The 18,751-nt window shown below is 34.6% G+C and overlaps 1 protein-coding gene across 1 annotated transcript; it reads left to right on the forward strand.

Annotated features, from left to right (window-relative positions):
* The first annotated feature begins 4,758 nt into the window (after positions 1 to 4,758).
* Positions 4,759 to 10,411, forward strand: LOC125477181. The gene is made up of 3 exons (XM_048584145.1): positions 4,759 to 4,928; positions 7,269 to 7,781; positions 9,644 to 10,411. The coding sequence occupies exons 1-3, from the start codon at positions 4,850 to 4,852 to the stop codon at positions 10,174 to 10,176; spliced, it is 1,125 nt and encodes a 374-aa protein (XP_048440102.1). The 5' UTR covers positions 4,759 to 4,849; the 3' UTR covers positions 10,177 to 10,411.
* Positions 10,412 to 18,751: the final 8,340 nt, after the last annotated feature.

Here is an 18,751-nt window from a genome sequence, read left to right on the forward strand (position 1 = left end):
AGTAGCAAATAAAAGAGTTGTTAAATTTAAAAGTAATTAGACCCTCTAAATCTAGACATAGATCAACAACATTTATTGTGAGAAAACATTCAGAATTAAAGAAAGATAATGCTAGAATAGTTTATAATTACAATAAATTAAATGATAATACATATGAAGATAGTTATAAGCTATCAAATAATGATGAGCTTATAAATAAAATTCAAGAGAGTAAATATTTTAGGAAATTTGATTATAAATCAGGATTTTGACAAATACAATTAGCAGAAGAATTAATTGAGTTGACAACTTTTACTTGTCCATAAGGACATTTTGAGTAGCTTGTTATGCCTTTTGGACTTAAAAATGCTCCATCGATCATTCAAAGAAAAATGGACCAAATTTTCAATAAATATGATAATTTTTATAGTGTTTATATGGATGATATTATAGTACATAGTAAAAATAGAAATGAACATAGTAAGTATTTAGAGATAGTTTTACAAGAATTTATCAATAATGGAATTATGATTAGCAAAAATAAAATAGTATTCGAAAAACAAGATATGGAATTTTTAAGAATGCATATAAAGTCAGGTACAATACAATTACAAGATCATATAGCTAAAAACGTATTAGAATTTTCAAATAAGTTAGAAGATAAAAAATAGTTGCAAGCATTTTTAGGATTATTAAATTATGCAAGAAATTTTATCCCTAATTTAGGAAGAAAAATAGTAATATTACATAGTAAAACTAGCAAAACAGGACAAAAGTATTTTAATAGTAAAGATATTAAACTAGTTCAAAATATAAAGGAATAAATTACTCAACTTAAGCCATTAACATTACCATTAGATGATAGTTGCAAAATAATTAAAACAGATGCTTCATCATTAGGATGGGCAGATATATTGTACCAGAAAAAGCATAAGGAGTCACCAAAATCTGACGAACAAGTTTATAGATATTCATCAGGACAATTTAGTAATGTACAATTAAGATTGCTATCAACAGATTTAGAAATTTTAGGAATAATTAACTCACTTGAAGCATTATCTTTATTTTTACATAATGAAGTATTTACTATTAGAACAGATTGTCAAAATATAATTTCTCATTATAAAAAATACACGCTAATAAACAGACAGCCCGAAGATGGATTAATTTTATTGATTCAATTACAGGAAATGGTTTTAAACTATTTTTTGAACATATAAAAGGTAGTGAGAATACATTAGCTGATATCTTATCAAGATTAATTCGTTGAACAAGAATGGAATATCGTGGACCATCATCTTCAAATGGCACAAGACCACAATGCAGAAGAGCGCCTTTCAATAGCATAATGATGTATCATGGACCTCTACCATTTATTAGATTCCAAAATAGCATAAGCAGATCAGCATCACCACCAGTACCCACTTTCAACTTTAATGGTAATATTGTTGAAGGAATCAGAAATCCAACTTTAAGATATAGGCCAAGAATATCAGGATTTTCTGATAGGTAACAGGTTCTCTTAGACAATTTTTGGAATATCCAAATCAAACAGCCAAACATGAGGTTAGGTCATGAAAAATTAATTAAAACCTTAGAACAAGAGTTTGATAGTTTCAATTTTAATTTCCATCAAAGCCAGCATCATGTTCATTCTCTTGAACACAACCTCCAAGTCATTTCTAGAGACTATGAGTCATTACTTAGTAAGTTTACCAAAATGAACCAAAAACTCCAGTTACTTATAATGCAGCAAAAGGCAAGTGACACTTTGAAAAGAAAATTGAAAATAGGTTTGGAAACTGATCAGCATAAGAATAAAGAAAAAGAAGTTATTGAACCCATAGAACAAGAGGTTAATGAGTCCATAGAAGAGATTAAGATTGAGCTCTTAAAATAAGACATTGAAATGCCGCACCATCAAAATAATGAGCAGCATCAGCATCTAAGTGATAAAGAAAATCAAGAAAGATATGAAAGTTTTCTTAGGAACATATCTTCAGACTTAATAATAGATAATATCCTATTAGAAGAAATTTCAAAAGCAAAATTAAGAATAATGCCACTTGATATGCAAAATGAGATAATGAGCAGAGCATTACAATCCGTGAAAGAGTTATAATTACAATGTACTTTGTATCAGTCCATCTTTGATCCAAAATCAGGGATGCATATTATTACAAAGATGTATCCATCATGTCTTTATGATAATACAGAGAATTATATTTGTAAACCAAATGTTAACATAGTTGTGGCCAGGATTAACATAAGAGATTATAAATCATGGCATTTTAGTTATGAGCATCAGAAAAAGCATAATGTGGTAGAAGTTACCCTAGCCTTACTATTAGAGTTTGGCTATCTTGATAAAATATTCATTGATCATATTTCCCAACTATAATCATTTCCTTAAAAACTTATAAAAGTAGCAGAAGATTATCTAGAACAATGGAAACAAATTTGCATAAATTTTATTAGTAGTCCTCCAGATTGGTATGAACATATGCATAAGGAGAAAGTTAAACATATAACCATGAGTAATGAAAAGTCTTTTAGAATATCATCTATTTCCCCACATAGGTAGTCTTCTTCATACAAAAATATTCTAAAATTTCGAGGAATCCAAATGTTAGCCTTAGATAAGTTTGAAGATTTTAGGTATGATATGATATTAGTGGCAGAAGAAGAAGAAGAATTGCATATTTACAGTAAGACAAAAATCAGTCATCAGCCATACTTGAAGCCTCAAATTTTCAAAGGAGAAACAATAGACATGTACTACAAGGTTAAAGAAAATAGAGAAAGAGATGCAGAGCTAGTAGAAGGCGATGAACAGTACTGGAATAATTTGACAGAAGAAGAGCTGCATAACATTGACAACATGATGAAAGCATGAAGAGCTAGCATCAAATTAGCATAAATTGAATAGCATCATGTAAAATAATGTATTTCCAGACAGAAATATCAACATCATTGTGGACCGCGCTACAATAATGAAATAATGACATAAGAGTAAATAAAGAAAAGAGTTTGACTCATTGTGGACTTTTCATACACAAAATGTCATTTTGATTAAAAATGAATAGTGCTAGGCCCTTTTCATTAAAACTTTTTTTTTTTTTTAGTGACACCGACACTTAATAGCTAAGTGAAATGCTAAGAAGACTCTCTTAAAGTGGGACTCTCCGTGTACTCTTTGTCACTTCACAATTTAATATCAATTTCAATGCTAATATTATTAAACATTGTGTCATGAAGAGTCCATGAGTTGGTGTATCCTTAGCATTCTCTAACAGAGATGGATTGTCTGCCCTCCTATTTCCATACTCTCTTCATGCCCTCCTCTGATGTGTGGTCACGATTAAGTCACGCCAATATTTTATATTAATTTTTTTATAGAAATAATAAAACAAAAAGTAATAGGAATATAAAATGTTCACATGGTTTAACCATGATCACACAAATAGGAAGACATGAAAAGAGTATGAAAATGAGAGGGCAGACAATCCACCTCCTTCTTTAACAGTTAGGCCTAGTTTGGTACGGAAATGATTCTGAAAAAAACTGGCACAAAAAAAAACTGGGAGCTATTTTTGTGTTTGGTAAACATTCAGCTTCAGCTTTTTTTCACAGTTTTGAGTGAAAAAAAGCTAAAAACAAGAAGCTGCAAAACCCAGCTTTGAAAAACTGGTTTTTTTCACATCTGTTTTACATAAAAGTTTACCAAACATTATAATACTACTTTTTTTTTTTTTTTTCAAAAGCACTTTTACAAAAAAGTTTACCAAACACTCTGCTGTTTTATTTCACAGCTGATTATTCTCACAACACAGCAGAAGCAGTTTTTTTTCAAAATACAGCAATACCAAACTAGCATTTAATTCGTCAAAAGGCGTCAAATGTGATGGAATCCCTGCACTTGAGGAAGGTGTTTATCAGTCCATCAGTCCATCAGTCCTTCAGTTGCCGTCACCTTCTGTTAAGATGTCCATCGATCAGTTCATTTATCAAAATGTTGGAATATTAATCGTATTCCAGCGCAGCCATGTGGCTCTGCGCTCTGCATGCTAAGACTCAAAGTTATTTTGAATGGCTTGTCTATAAGTTTATAACCTCCCCCAGAAAATAGTACCTGAAATCCCAAATTTAAGCATTTTCTTAAACTTTAGTAAGTCATATAAAATAATTAGCATTTTTAATTAAGATTTAAGAGAACGTGTAAGATGTTTACAAACACCAAGAAATTTCTATACTCTTCGAGTTTATGGAATTAATATTGCCAGCCCAATATCTATTGTTTCACCTCGAAGATTTTAATTATTATGTGTCTTTTAAACCCTATAATAGTGTACTATTCCAACAATAAATTAAAATTTGGCTATGTTTTCAAATAAGATGTTTGAAAGGGGTTTAAAAGAAAAACTGCTGGAACTTATTTTTATTTCTATTACCAGATCAACACTAATCTAAAGTACTAAGGAGATAAGAAAATTTTGAACTCGAAATATAATCTATACAAGTTTATTCTTTTTAACCTAATCTGAACCAATCAATCACAAATAATTAATATTAGATAGAGATAATTAAGAATATTTTGTTAGTGTCTGCAGGTGTAGCGTTTTTTCGGTGAAAATTTGCCTGGGCAATGGGTTTTTCTAGATATGGACCACCCCAAATTAAGCAAGAGTTTTGTAATATACGCATGTTTTGCAAAATTCGAGGAACGTGGTGCGTAGCCAAAAGATACTTCCAAACTCAGAGGCTTTTCATGGAGGCCAGCAGTATATAAACCGCTGCTCACTCCCTGCGATCTCAACTCAATCCCTTCCAACCCTTTTCTCTCTCACGGATAAAGACTCTGAGAGCCACGATGAATAACAAACTCTCAGTGCTGCTGGTTCTGCTATGTGCAGCCAATTTCCACGCCACCTTATCATTTGTCACAGATGGTAAGCTCTCCTCTGCCATTTACGCTGTTTTTATCTCTTTATTTATGGACGGATCGGATAATTGAACTGAGTTATGAGATAGTTTTAAGAAGGTGTTTTTGCGGTTCGTTATTTTTAATGAGGAGTACTTTGAAACTTATACGTATATATATGACTCTGCCCAGGGAAATCCATTCCTAGTACTTGGGTTTACCAATTTCAAGTCACTCGGTCATGCTGAAAAATAGATTCTTTTTATTTTTTGTGATCACTATGCTCAAATACCTAACAATATTAATATGTAGCCTTTCAATTTTATATTTTCATACAGCTCCTAGGTAGGTTGTCATAAATATTGAAGTCTTGTTTTTTAAGTGATCTCCATGTGCCTGTAAGTCCCTATGCAATAAATGAGAGATTTCTTCAGTTTATTAGAAAATTGTGAAATATACCCTTTGAAGTTATGTCATTCATTTATATTAGAGTTCCTTAGATATAAGCCCGGACAAATTACATTTCATAAACAAAAACCCATATAAATTTAAATCTCTAAATAAAACCCAATTTTCAAACAAACTGACATGTAGGCAAAAAAGTGACCTATTATTACAATATATTTACAACTCATGCCACAACAAGCTCCTATACTGTTAATATATTATACCAACAAATTTACCTATATTTTGTTGATTAAATAATAAGTATATTTATCTAAGAAATATCAATAGTATGCCTAATAAGTGTATTTATATGAGAAATACCCATAATATGCCTACTAATAGAGGCTCAGAATGCATGATAAACATGTATGAAGTATTATCCTAATTTACCTATATTTTGTAGATTCACTAATGTAAATAATAAAATATATTTTATTATTTACCTAATAAGTATATTTATATGAGAAATACCAATAATATGCCTACTAATAGAGGCTCGGGATGCATGACAAACATGTATGAAATATTATACTAATTTACCTATATTTTGTAGATTCACTAATTTAAATAATAAATATATTTTATATGAGAAATATTAACAATATGCCACCTAATAGAGGCTCAGGATCCATGATAAACATGTATGAAATCTTATACTAATTTACCTACATAAATTAATTTATCTATATTTTCCAGATTCAAAAATTTAATAACAGGTGCATTATTTTTCAAAATGACCAAAACTGTTAGTACTAAGTAGTACACTAATCTTTTCAAAACAAAAAAAAAAAATAGGTACATTGATGTTCGAAAAATAAAACAAAACATACTAGACACATCATTTTTTGCCCCTTTTGTTTTAAAGAAAACAAAAGCATGGTTATTATTAAATCGCAATAGGGTACATTAATATGAAAATTTATTGTTGAATTCAAAACGTTTTGAATTTTTATTCCTACGTCAACTAAAATTTCAAAGCCATTACACACGTTACAAGAAAATTAAAAAAGCTTTCCATTTTAATTTTGATATCAAAATAAACTGCTATAATGAATTAACTGAGGGTAATTTGGGGAATCCAAATAATATTAAATATGCCGCACAATCTCGATTAGGTAATTTGCTTACGTGGAGCCTAGTCATTGGGTTTTTGTTAGAAAAATATATTATTGTGGGTTTTATGTAAACAAAATTGAGTTTGAAGGGATAAAGTCACATTTTCAGTTTATATTATAATACATGGTATACTATCTTATATTTTTAGTATACAAAACTTCTTACAGTGAGTTCAAACATCTTTTAACTCAATGAAGAGGTTGTTTTCATTGATTTCTTACTTGTCTAGTCTTGCGAATAATAAATTTCGTCTAAGTTTTTAATAGAGCAATAGCATTCAGATTAAGTCACATGAATGCTAAGAAATAACACCAAAACGTAAGATTAGTTAGTAATTTCTTTTTCTAATTTGAAAACACAAAATATAATTGAAAGAAAAAGTAATATGAAAATGGCCTTCTATATGGCTCAGAGTCTAACTGAATTCTCATCATATCATGATCGGTCGACACATAACATGTGATCCTCTCGTGGCACCAATGATATGATTTAATATTAGGAACAAAGGCTACGTACAATCTAGCATGCTATTAAAACTTATTAACTTTCGGTCTTCCTTTTCTTTTCATATTATTTCATAAAATATGTCATTTTCTGATAATTACTTGATATCAATAAATGTCGTACAAACAATATTACTTCAAAGTCGTTAAATTTAATTTTGTTAAGACTTTTTGCCTTTAAATCATGCGGTGTGTGACAATATGCGAATAAATCAAATATTGTCATGCCAGTCAGCAGTCACAACCGTAAGATCTGTTGAATGAATTTACCTGTTATGACACTAACCCTATTCATTTCGCAGGCTTATTACCCAACGGCAACTTCGAGGACGGTCCAAAGCAATCAGAACTCAAAGGCACAGTAGTGACGAAACCTCATGCAATTCCCAACTGGGAAATCTCAGGCTTCGTCGAGTACATAAAATCAGGTCAAAAACAAGGTGACATGGTGCTGGCAGTCCCCGAGGGCGGCTTTGCAGTGAAGCTCGGCAACGAGGCCTTGATCAAGCAGAAGTTGAAGCTCACGAAAGGCGGCTTCTACTCCACCACGTTCACCGCTGCTCGGACTTGCGGGCAGGAGGCGAAGCTGAACGTGTCCGTTAATCCCAACCTTGAAGAAAATGACTGGGGAATAATACCAATCCAGACAATGTACAGCTGCAATGGATGGGATTCGTATGCATGGGGTTTTAATGCAGATTTTGATGACGTTGAGCTTGTGATCCATAACCCTGGGGTGGTGGAAGATCCTGCTTGTGGCCCACTTATTGATTCTGTTGCTTTGAAGCTCTTGGAACCTCCTAGACGTACTAGAGGTAAAAAGATGTGGTCTTTTTTTTTTTTTTTTTTTTTTTTTGGGGGCTCTTGGTAATTGATGAGTTTATTGAGATTTTGCATTAAAAAAACCGTAAATTTTTAGCCAACAAACAAAACCCATTTCAAATTAATTAATTTGCCATAAAACCCAAATTTTCTTTTTCCAACTCTCTTATCTATACTAATTAATAAAATACTCATTGTCAACCAAAATCCTATGAAATTACTAGTTTAACCCTCTAATTAAAACAGAACATGAATTAAGAAATATAGGGCAGAAATGTAATTTTACACAACCAAATTTTGCTTTTTTTTTCAAAGCATCACCTACATGTAATCCTAATATATCTCTAATTAAAAAAAATTAAAAAATTAAAAAAACTTCCCACTCCCACATTCTTTATCACTCTCTTCCTCTCTCATTCTATTTCAAAAACAAAAATATTTTTTTTTCACACACTTTGTGTGTGCCCATATGTTAGTATATATGACATGAGTGAATCCACGTGGTCTCACCCACTATTCAAAAAATTCTCGCCTAATACCGCATAGGCCCCACCTAAGCGTTAAGTAGCTGACCATCGTCCCGATTCATTTTTAGGCGTTTGAAAATTAAAAGAGGGCACCTAGGCCTGTCTAGACACCCGCTTAGGTTGCGACTCTCACTTAACCAAAAAAATAGATAACTTTCATTTTGCATTTTATTTTTCAATAAATTACAAGAGACCTGTTAAATACTTGGGTGAACTTCCCACGTTTTCAATATGTTATAATACATTATAATCTATATGTTATCTATTTTGCAATTATGTATCCCAATACAATTATGTAATTTTTAAAGTTTACTTTATGTTATACAATAAATTTAATTAGAATTAAAAAACTGCCTATGCCTGTCACATCCCGACCCGGGCCCCCACATCCCGGGCTCGACTCCACTGTAGCACGATATTGTCCGCTTTGGGCCCCTACCACACCCTCACAGTTTTGTTTCTGGGAACTCACACGAGAACTTCCCAGTGGGTCACCCATCGTGGGATTGTTAACTTTGGAGTTCCGATGAACTCCGAAGCTAGTGAGCTCCCAAAAGGCCTCGTGCTAGGTAGAGATGAGAATATACATATAAGGCTTACAAGATCCTCACCCTTGGACTATGTGGGATGTTACAATCCACCCCCCATAGGGGTCCGACGTCCTCGTCCACACACTTTCGGCCAGGGATTGGCTTTGATACCAAATTGTCACATCCCGGCCCAGGCCCCCACCACTTCCCAAGCTCGACTCCACCGTAGCATAATATTGTCCTCTTTGGGCCCTTACCACACCCTTACGGTTTTTTTTTTGGGAACCCACGCGAGAACAATCCCTGACCGAAATCAAGGCATGCTGGCCATCACGCCGTGATTTCGATCAGGGTGTGTCAATGCCCCCTGTCCACCGCCTAACTATTGTCTAGCGCCTAGCACCTTTTAGATCCTTGTTCTCACCTAATCGAGAAAGTTGTTAATATGAATCATTCAAAGCATCAAGTATATCGTCCAAGTGATAATTTGGTAACATAACTTGTCAGAACTAAATTATTATTTTTTAAATATCATAACCGAATTTAAGAAATTTTTTATTGCTGCTATATTAATACATTTTTTTATTGAGCCATATTAATACATTACTAACCACATTATCGATTTATCTTCATTCTGAGATTGAATTAACTTGTAACCCAAGTAAATTGTTCGTGAATATGATATATATGACACATAATAACAATATGACCTATACATATGCTACAAACGTTTAATGTTGTCACATTTTGTACCAGAAAAAGTTACTTATCATGTTTGTTCAATTATTATTTTTCCAGCCAACTTGTTGAAAAATGGAAACTTTGAAGAAGGGCCCTATGTGTCGCCCAACACATCATGGGGAACCCTAATCCCACCCCGCATAGAAGACGACCACAGCCCACTCCCAGGCTGGATTATCGAGTCTCTCAAGGCCGTTAAGTACATCGACTCCGAGCACTTCTTCGTCCCTGAAGGTCGGAGAGCCATCGAGCTCGTCGCCGGCAAAGAAAGCGCACTGACCCAAGTCGTCTTCACCAAGCCCGGCAAGCTCTACGCCCTCACATTCTCCGTCGGCGACTCCAACAACAGCTGCGAAGGCTCCCTTGTCGTCGAGGCGTTTGCCGGCAAAGACACCCTCAAGGTGCCGTACCAGTCCAAAGGCAAAGGTGGGTTCAAGCGCGCGAGGCTCATTTTCACCGCTGTGGGGCCGCGCACGAGGATCATGTTCTACAGCACGTTTTACACCATGGTCGCCGACCACTCTGGGTCTCTGTGCGGGCCCATCATTGACGACGTGAAGTTGCTTAGCGTTCGTAAAGTACGCGTTTGATTAAATGCCTATGAAAAAAAGTTATGCGGCTGGTTTGGTCTCTTAGCTGATTAAGTTATATATGTTATGTTATACAGGAAGGAGGGTTTCTGAAATTTTACTTCTGTTGTAATAGAGGTATAAGACAAACTTTACTACACGAACGCTATCTATATATGTGATGTGGACCAATATTTAAAATATGGACGAAGTTGTCAATATTTATGTCCAAATATTCGAGAAATAAAAAATTGATATGCAAAGCGGGTGTGAAATGCAAGCTTCATTCTTTACCAGCTAGATATTATAAATTTATGAATATCAATGATATTGGTCAATTCCATTACGGAAATTTCACCATAACTCATTGCAGATTTAGAACTTTTGAAATTTTTTTCTTTCTAATTTCGGCTAAATTTGAATAAGTTGATGTGTCCAACCCAAATTATAGCTTTCCATCTTCAAATTGGCACTTGATCTCTCCATCTTCAAGTCTGTGCGTTAGTATCCTTCGTCGCTTATCCTCCATCTCTAGAACGTGTCTATAATCTATATCACCGACTCAGAATTTCAAATCTTTTAACATCTTTATGTATTTATTTAATATCTTAATCGCTATCCCTTATTACAATTAATATTGTTTTATATAATTACCTAATTAAATGTGTTGAATTGGAATTTTCTGTTGAGATTGTTTTGGTTTAAATTAAGTTATGTATTATTTGAAGATTATCTGAATTGTAGATCAATGGAATAAGATTCAACAAAAGAAAAATGATTAATTGGATAAGGACACCACTAAGCCATCTCCAACCGAAGGGTTCAAAGGGCCAGAGGGCCGAAAATAGTCCGAAACCCATCTCCAACCGAGGGCTAGGCCAGAGGGCTATGGAATCTGAGAGGGCCCCATGGAATCGGAGAGGGCTAGAGAGCTGGAGGGCTAGCCCGGGGCTGGCCAGAAAATATAGCTTTTCTGTCGGTTATAACCGACAGGATTGATTAAAAAAAAAAATTTGAATACAATGGCTAGTCAACTAGCCGTTGTATTCAATTTTTTTTTTTTTTGGGTTTTTTGGGCCAATTTTTTTTTTTTAAATTCTTAAAAATTCTATTTTTTTTTCTTATAAATACCTAAACCATTCATTAAATTTTAATTTTAATTTTTTTGGTTTTTTGGGCCAGTTATCGTTGTAATTTTTAAATTTAAGTTGTTGGATTTGAATTTAAGTTGTTGTAGTTTTTAAATTTAAGTAATAAATTATGTTTGGCCCTATGACTCTTTGGCCCACGGTTGGAGACGGTTTTTTGTGACAGGGCTAAAACGAGCCCTTTGGCTCTCTAGCCCTCAGTTGGAGACGGAATCCTCTGGCCAGCCCTCCATTAGAAATGACCTTAGTCTCGTATCTGTCAAAAGATGGACATGATATATGGTAATTAATCATTAAATTGTTATTAAGACATGTATTGTGGTTTTTTTTTTAAAACAAAAGACATGTATTAGGGTTGATATTGTTGCAATCTTATTAGATTATGAATGTGATTACGTAAATTTTAGTGTATCTAGCAGTACCTTTGAATATTCCTTAGGATTAGATATTATCCTATATGGTTCGTTTGTTTGGTTTCACTAAGTTTTATTGGATTAGACTGAACTAACTCTAGTCTAATATAAGGATTAGTCCAGTTCAGTGTTTGGTATCACGCAAGACTCATGTTAATGAGATTAGGTAGAATTGGCATAGACTAAAGCCTTCATTGTAGGTTCTTAGCGAGAGTCCCCAACAACCATGGGACTAGCTAAGACCTGCTTTGTTCCTCCGCTTTGCTCGTCTGCATCGCTTCGTGAACTCTCTCTTCTTCGCTCGTCTGCTTTGCTTTACGTCGAATTGCCGACCCAACACGCCAACTCCCCCAACGGGTCTCATATCGCCGGACTCCCTCTCCGAGAAGAGTCTAGGTCGGCCGGATCTGGAAGATGACTGTGGTTTGATTTTGTGTTTCTCAACAATCTGATCCAATTATCTCTCGAAGCCTCTTGAGCCTTTCAAAGGCGTGGTCTTTCTGTCTTATTTCTTGGTAATTACGTGTTTGTTTGCTAGGAAAGTGTTGGAAAACTGATTGATTTGGTTGATGTTTGAGATTTATAATCAATCAATTAATTTGGTTGTCATCTATTTAGATGCGAAATCAGGAACTTGGAAAGAAAGTTTGCCTGGAATGTGATTTTTATTTTCAATTTTTATGAATTATGGGTTGTTTGGTATTATAACTCATGGATCTGCATATCTTTTCAAATTGAAATTAAATTAAGCTTTGTATCAATTTTGATATGTAGATTTTATTTTGCATCCGATATCTGATTTGAGATTTGTGGTTGATCAATCAGTTTGCTATTTATTTATTTTTATTCCGCAGGGAATTGTGGGGACAAAGTGAGTACTTTTGGAGGAAATTTGTGTTTTTTATTTGTAATTTTTAAATTTTGAGAATTTGGGTTTTGAAAATCAGAGGCTGTGTGGTTGGCGTTTTTTTTTTTAAGGAGGAGAGAAATGGTAGGTGTTGAGGAAGAGGACAATTGGACAGATAGATGCAAATTATCACAATTTAGTTCCATTCAAAAATGGATAAAGACACCAATATTGGATCTAAAATATGTTAGTTCGAGGTCTAGTTTAGCACTGCACCAAATACTTCACTATTTTTATCATGATTAGTCTAAGCCAGTCCAGCTTAGTCTCTGAAGCTAGTCCAGTTTAACAAACGCATCTTTAAAGTTGTAATCCTCTTAGGGTAAGGATTTAACCTTCCCTACTACATATCTTTATCTTCTTTCTCTGTGCCGTTGGCCCCTCTCTCCCTAGCCCTAAATACAGTTCATTAAATTAGGCCTACAACATATATGACATTTTCTAAAGTGTCATTTTAAATTTCCACGTTTCTAGCAAATTTCCATCATTTCCGTCGATAGCAACCGATATTGATATTGATATATCCACGATATTTTCATAAATTTGCATATAAATATTTCCACCAATATCGATATTTTAAACACTAATGTGTACGCAAATTTCATCTTGGTTCTCATATATTTCATCTTCATAATGTTTTCCTCAATCTTGAACTCCTGAAAAATCTCTTGTTTGTTGCTCGTTTTATTGAGGAAAATCATGCCTTTCTTATTTTCACTCCTAATGTCTATCAAATTTACGACTTGCGTACTATTTTGTTACTTTTCAGGTCCCATGTAAGGATGGACTTTATCCGTTGTCCCTATCATTTAGCCCAAAAATGTCACTCACCAATCCAACTAAGTCTCAAGGCCCAATTGTCATGCAAAGCCTACATTCAAGCCCAAACACATGCCAAGACGCGAGATCGATGAGAAACATATTTACAAACATGCCATGCCATATAGATTAAGTTGGATATTCATGTCATGCTCAAACCCATTCATCACACCATGCTTCCTCATGATAGTCACTATTCATGCCAAGCCCAAGTCATACATTCAAAGCTTGTCAAGTGGATTGTGGTGTGGATGGTTATGGAAGGTTATTGGGCCTGTTTAGAATTGGGGTTATGGAAGACTTTGGGCTACTTGGGGGCCCAAAAATCCAAGCCCATACCCTTCCTATTTCACGCAGTTATCATCGAGAGAAAACTAACCTAATTTACTATTTCCTAGCAAGCCAACCCCCTTAGTTAGAACTAAACTAGATTCCTGCATTAAATGCATACTAAACCTAGCAAGTCAAGCGTTTAATGCTGACTTTTCCTTCCCAGCTTACACAAATAGCCAACGCGCAAAAGCCATAAAGCGCACTACCAAAAGTAGCGCTTGCGAAAAGTCGGCCTGGGAAAGCCACGCCTTGGGAATAAACAAACTGCATGTCTCAATAGTGCGATATCTTACACCAAAAGGGAAATAATATGGTGGCTAGGGAGAAAGGAATGTAAGACTAAGCAACAAAAAGAGATTCATTTGAAGCCTAGAGAAGAACCCTTCATCTAAAAAATGAGGGCGAAAAGCCATTAGAGGGGGTGACAGACATGAGGCAACACAAAGAGATAGAGAGAACGTTAGAGAGAGAACCATCCGGGAAATAAGTCCAGAGAGTTCCATCTAGCCCAAAAACATACTTCAAGCCTCAAGCATCATAATCCATGTAACCTTAGTAATTTCCACAGCCTTCCATTAAACATACTAGCCATTAGAAGTCTTACAATCCCCCTGGGCAAGCCCAAATTATCCAGTCAAGAATGTCATACAACCATGCAAATCCCTCATCTCTCATGTTAAATTGATAATCTTCTAGCTTCCACACCATGCTTCACTTAAGCAAGTTATTATCTTGATCAATAAATTTATGTTCGAGCCGTTGATGTTACTAAGATATTTCCTAAGACAAACTAACTTTTTCGATATATCCGGGGACTTGGTATGAATCCACACTAAGAAAGAGAAGAAGATGTTCTCAAAGCCCAAGTTCACCTCGACCTAAAAGTCCCCCACAACTACCTTCACTGTTCCTTACGCCTTTGCTACTATCTCTTCTTCCACTTAGCATCAACGACTTGGCCATCTTTCATCTCCTTTCTCATGTATGGTCTAGCCCAAGTTCTGATGTTAAAATTGTATGGTTTTTTTGCATGGGGTTGGGCCCTTAGCAAGTCTACCAAACTTCAATTTATTCTAATAATAATAATAATAATCATTTATCTTCATTATTTAATATTATTCTCCTTGATGTATGGATGCCTTCAGTTACTTCTACTAGTAGGTTTCAACATTATGTCATTTTTATCGATGGCTCGTTGTTCCTAGATATATCCCATAAAATGCAAATTTGAAGAGTTTTACCACTTTCAAAATTTTGTGGCTATGGTTTGCAACGTTTTTCTCGCCACTATTATGGTTCTCCAAAGTGACAATGCAACAGAGTATGTGAATCAATATTTTTTTTCCACATTGTGTCATGAGTTAGGCATTGAACAACGCCATTTTTACTCTCATACTCCTCAACAGGATGGGCTTGTTGAACGAAAACATTGCCATATTGCCGGCCGCTCTCACTGCGTTTCACCTTATTGACCGTTTTTCCCACCTCGTCTCACATTAAGGTTTTCGGTTGTCTCCGTTTTCCTCCCCTCAAACCTTGTCTCCCACAAATCTTAGAATCAGTCCAAACCCTGTGTTTTTATAGTTTACTACAGTCGTCACCACAAAAGTTATAAGTGTTTGATCCATCCACATGTCTAGTCTATGTATCACAGCATGTTATTTTAACGAATCATGTTTTTCTTATAGTGAGTTGTAGGTACAATATCCTGCATAGTACATTGATCTCCTATTACACAACTCTCTACTCCGAACTCATGTACAAGTCCATTTTGACAACCTTGCTCCTTGTGCAACACGCCACCAATTTAGCCTACACCCAATGTTGCTATTCTTCGTGTGTATGAATCCCTAATTTGTGCCCAATTGTTAGGCCCTTATTCCACTTCTGTGTGCCCTAGCTCTGTTATGGACTTTATTTCATCTCAACCTATTTCCATGACCAACTTAGATCAATCTCAGCCTAATGCCTCGTCCCTCGTCCAACTCTATGCCGGCTTCTCTAGTCGTTTGGTGTGCCGAGACTACTGCATGACTCCAGTTTAATCTCAACCATGTCCACCTACTGCACCACTCCAGTTTGATGTGTCTCTTACGCCCAACCACCATCTTTCACGAATTCTCATGAATCAATTTCTCCAACAGCAGTCAACTTCTTGTCAACTCATCTAATGGTGGCATCTCCAAACCTAAAACCCAAAAAAATGACACAATTTGGCACCATCTTCCTCTTGCTCTTTTAGCTTGTATTGACTCAGCAAACCTACATGTTGGTCTCAGGCTTCTAAACATCCTAAATGGTATCATGCAACGAATGAGAATATCTATGGCCATATTTGCAATCAAACATAGTTTCTTGTTCCTGCTCGCTCTAGCCAAAACACATGGTTGCAAGTGAGGTTTTTGCATTAAGCGAATTCCTAATGGTTTCATCAAACGCTACAAGGCTCATCTTATTGCCAAAGGTTTTCAACAATGTTTCGGTATTAATTATGTTGATGCTTTCAATGCCATCTTCAAACTAGGTATTATTCACAATGTACTGGGCATGGTAGTTTCGCGTGGTTGTCGTCTTTCGTTAGTTGGATGTGAAAAATGCTTTTTTTACATGGTTTTTTTTTTAATTCTATTTTATTTTTATGAGGATGTTTATACGCCTCAACCTCTTGGATTCATAGATGTCAATTGTCTTGAATATGGATGTCGACTTCATAAGTCACTTTATGGTCTCAACCTCCTGGATTCATAGTTAATTTTTTACTAGAGTTACTTGATTTCTCCTGGTTATTTTTTGGCATTCCTGTCACGCCCCGGATCCGAGGTCGGTGGAAAAAAATGGACCTACCTCGATGCGTGAGTGTAAAATTAAAACGACAAAACTGGACCTACCTCGATGCGTGAGTGTAAAATTAAAATGACAAAACTAACTTCTATTATTCAATAATCTGAAAACCCTTACAAGGTGTACAAAATAAATAAAAACTCTTAAATCCCTCGTCTAACACAAACTCAGCTCATCTACCCTTCATTAGTCTTGTAACAAACATGCAAGGTCTAAAATGTATAAGGTGAGCGAAACTATAGCTTAGTGGGGGTACATATGTCTTGTCAAAGATAATTGTCAAGGCTAAACCGAGTGTCAGGCAACACTTACTGAATCATAACATTATGACTAGAAACCATTTAAATGATAAACATGAATGCAGCTTAACTTCAATTACTCAACCCATTAATTTATACAACAAAACACGCAGACCTGCACGTCTCATACCATGCATTTTACCATTAGAGTAGTGGTCTATAAGCTTTATCATATAAACTAACACCCATAACTTTGTCATTCCGAATTTCCCCTTTTGTTGTCATCTTGTTCTTCTCTCTTTCTCCAGAGTCCCCACTACTCGTACTACTCCTATAATTTTACTTTTGTCACCCTTGATGGTTCTTACGAGAGCCGAATTCAACCACACAAAAGATAGTTCTATTTCCATATCCCAATCTCTAATATTCTAATAAAGTCCATCCAATCCAATATACAATGACATATGCATGTAACAAGCATTATAATGATATCCACATTATCGAAAATTAATAACAATAATATGTCAAAGTCCCAATATAAACAATTATATCAATTATACACATACCAAGTATAACACATACTTCTCAAAGCTTAAACAAGACAAATACCCCAATAACGATAAGTTCACTGAAAAATCCTTACCCCAAATCCAAAACTAGAGCCTAACTTTGTGGAACAACCCAAGCTCCAAGATCTACGAACTTAATCACAACTAAAAACATGTATTTCTTCCACTCCTCTTTCTTTTCTAATCCTCTATACTCTCACACACATATAGACACAATTATTGGAGCAATATTAGAAAATATGAAAATGACACAAGAATTACAATAATAATAATTATAAAGAAATTTAAAACATCAATTATGTATGAGATTAATATAAACAACTAGAGAGAAAGTTAGAAAAACTGACAAATTTGGAGATTGAGGCTTGCATAAATGCAATGTCCTAAAGACAAAATTTTGCCCTGCTCTTGTGCTTGTAGTTCGGTAGGTGTCCGTCTCCCAGGATTCAACAATCTATAATATGAGGTCGAAGCACTTCAATCTTCGGACTCTGACAAACTTTATATACTTCGTACTCTCAAAACACGACTCGGAATTTGACAAACGAATAATGAGAGAAATAGAGTGGGAAAACCCTATTTCTCAAGAGTAAAAATTAACTCTAATTTTCTATATATTCTTAATTATAATGGTTTCATGAGTTTATATAGAACCTAAGTACTTCTTGTTAAAGAGATAACTTTTCATCTATAAGCATACATCATTTGACAAGGAAATGCACTTAAATAACATAACCTTGCTAAAAAATATGGTTAACACTATTTTTCCTTCAATTATTGAAATTATATATTACAATATTTTATACTACAATATATAATTTCCAACACATATCTCTATGCATGAATTGCATGCTAACTCCATTTGTAAAGAATGAAATGTAGCTTCTACTATAACCCTACGCTCTAATTGGACCAAGTGGACAACACAACAAATAAGTAAAACTCTTTGATAACCTAAGCTATTACTTAGACGGCTCTTACTATAAAATCATGAGTCATACACACATATATATAGATGGCATGCAAATTCAATGCCACCTCCAGCTTGTGCATGCAAACTCAATTGTCACCTCCATAATTTACATGTAAAGTTTAGGCCACCTCCTGCTTAAGTTGATAACTATATTGCATGTAGCTTTAGTTTGTCATCAACTGTAGAGTGCTGATAAACCTAGGACCATTATACACTGCCACCTTAACCTAAAACTAGATAGGAAGCTATGAAGATATATATATATATATATATAGATATATAAAATAACAACATATATGCAATACTTACAAAAACTCAATAAAAATCCTTTTAAAATGGTAATAATAATCAACA

The sequence above is a fragment of a genome, unplaced genomic scaffold (assembly GCF_019419815.1).
Source record: "Pyrus x bretschneideri cultivar Hongxiangsu unplaced genomic scaffold, Pyrus_bretschneideri_v1 Contig20, whole genome shotgun sequence".
Lineage (NCBI taxonomy): Eukaryota > Viridiplantae > Streptophyta > Magnoliopsida > Rosales > Rosaceae > Pyrus > Pyrus x bretschneideri.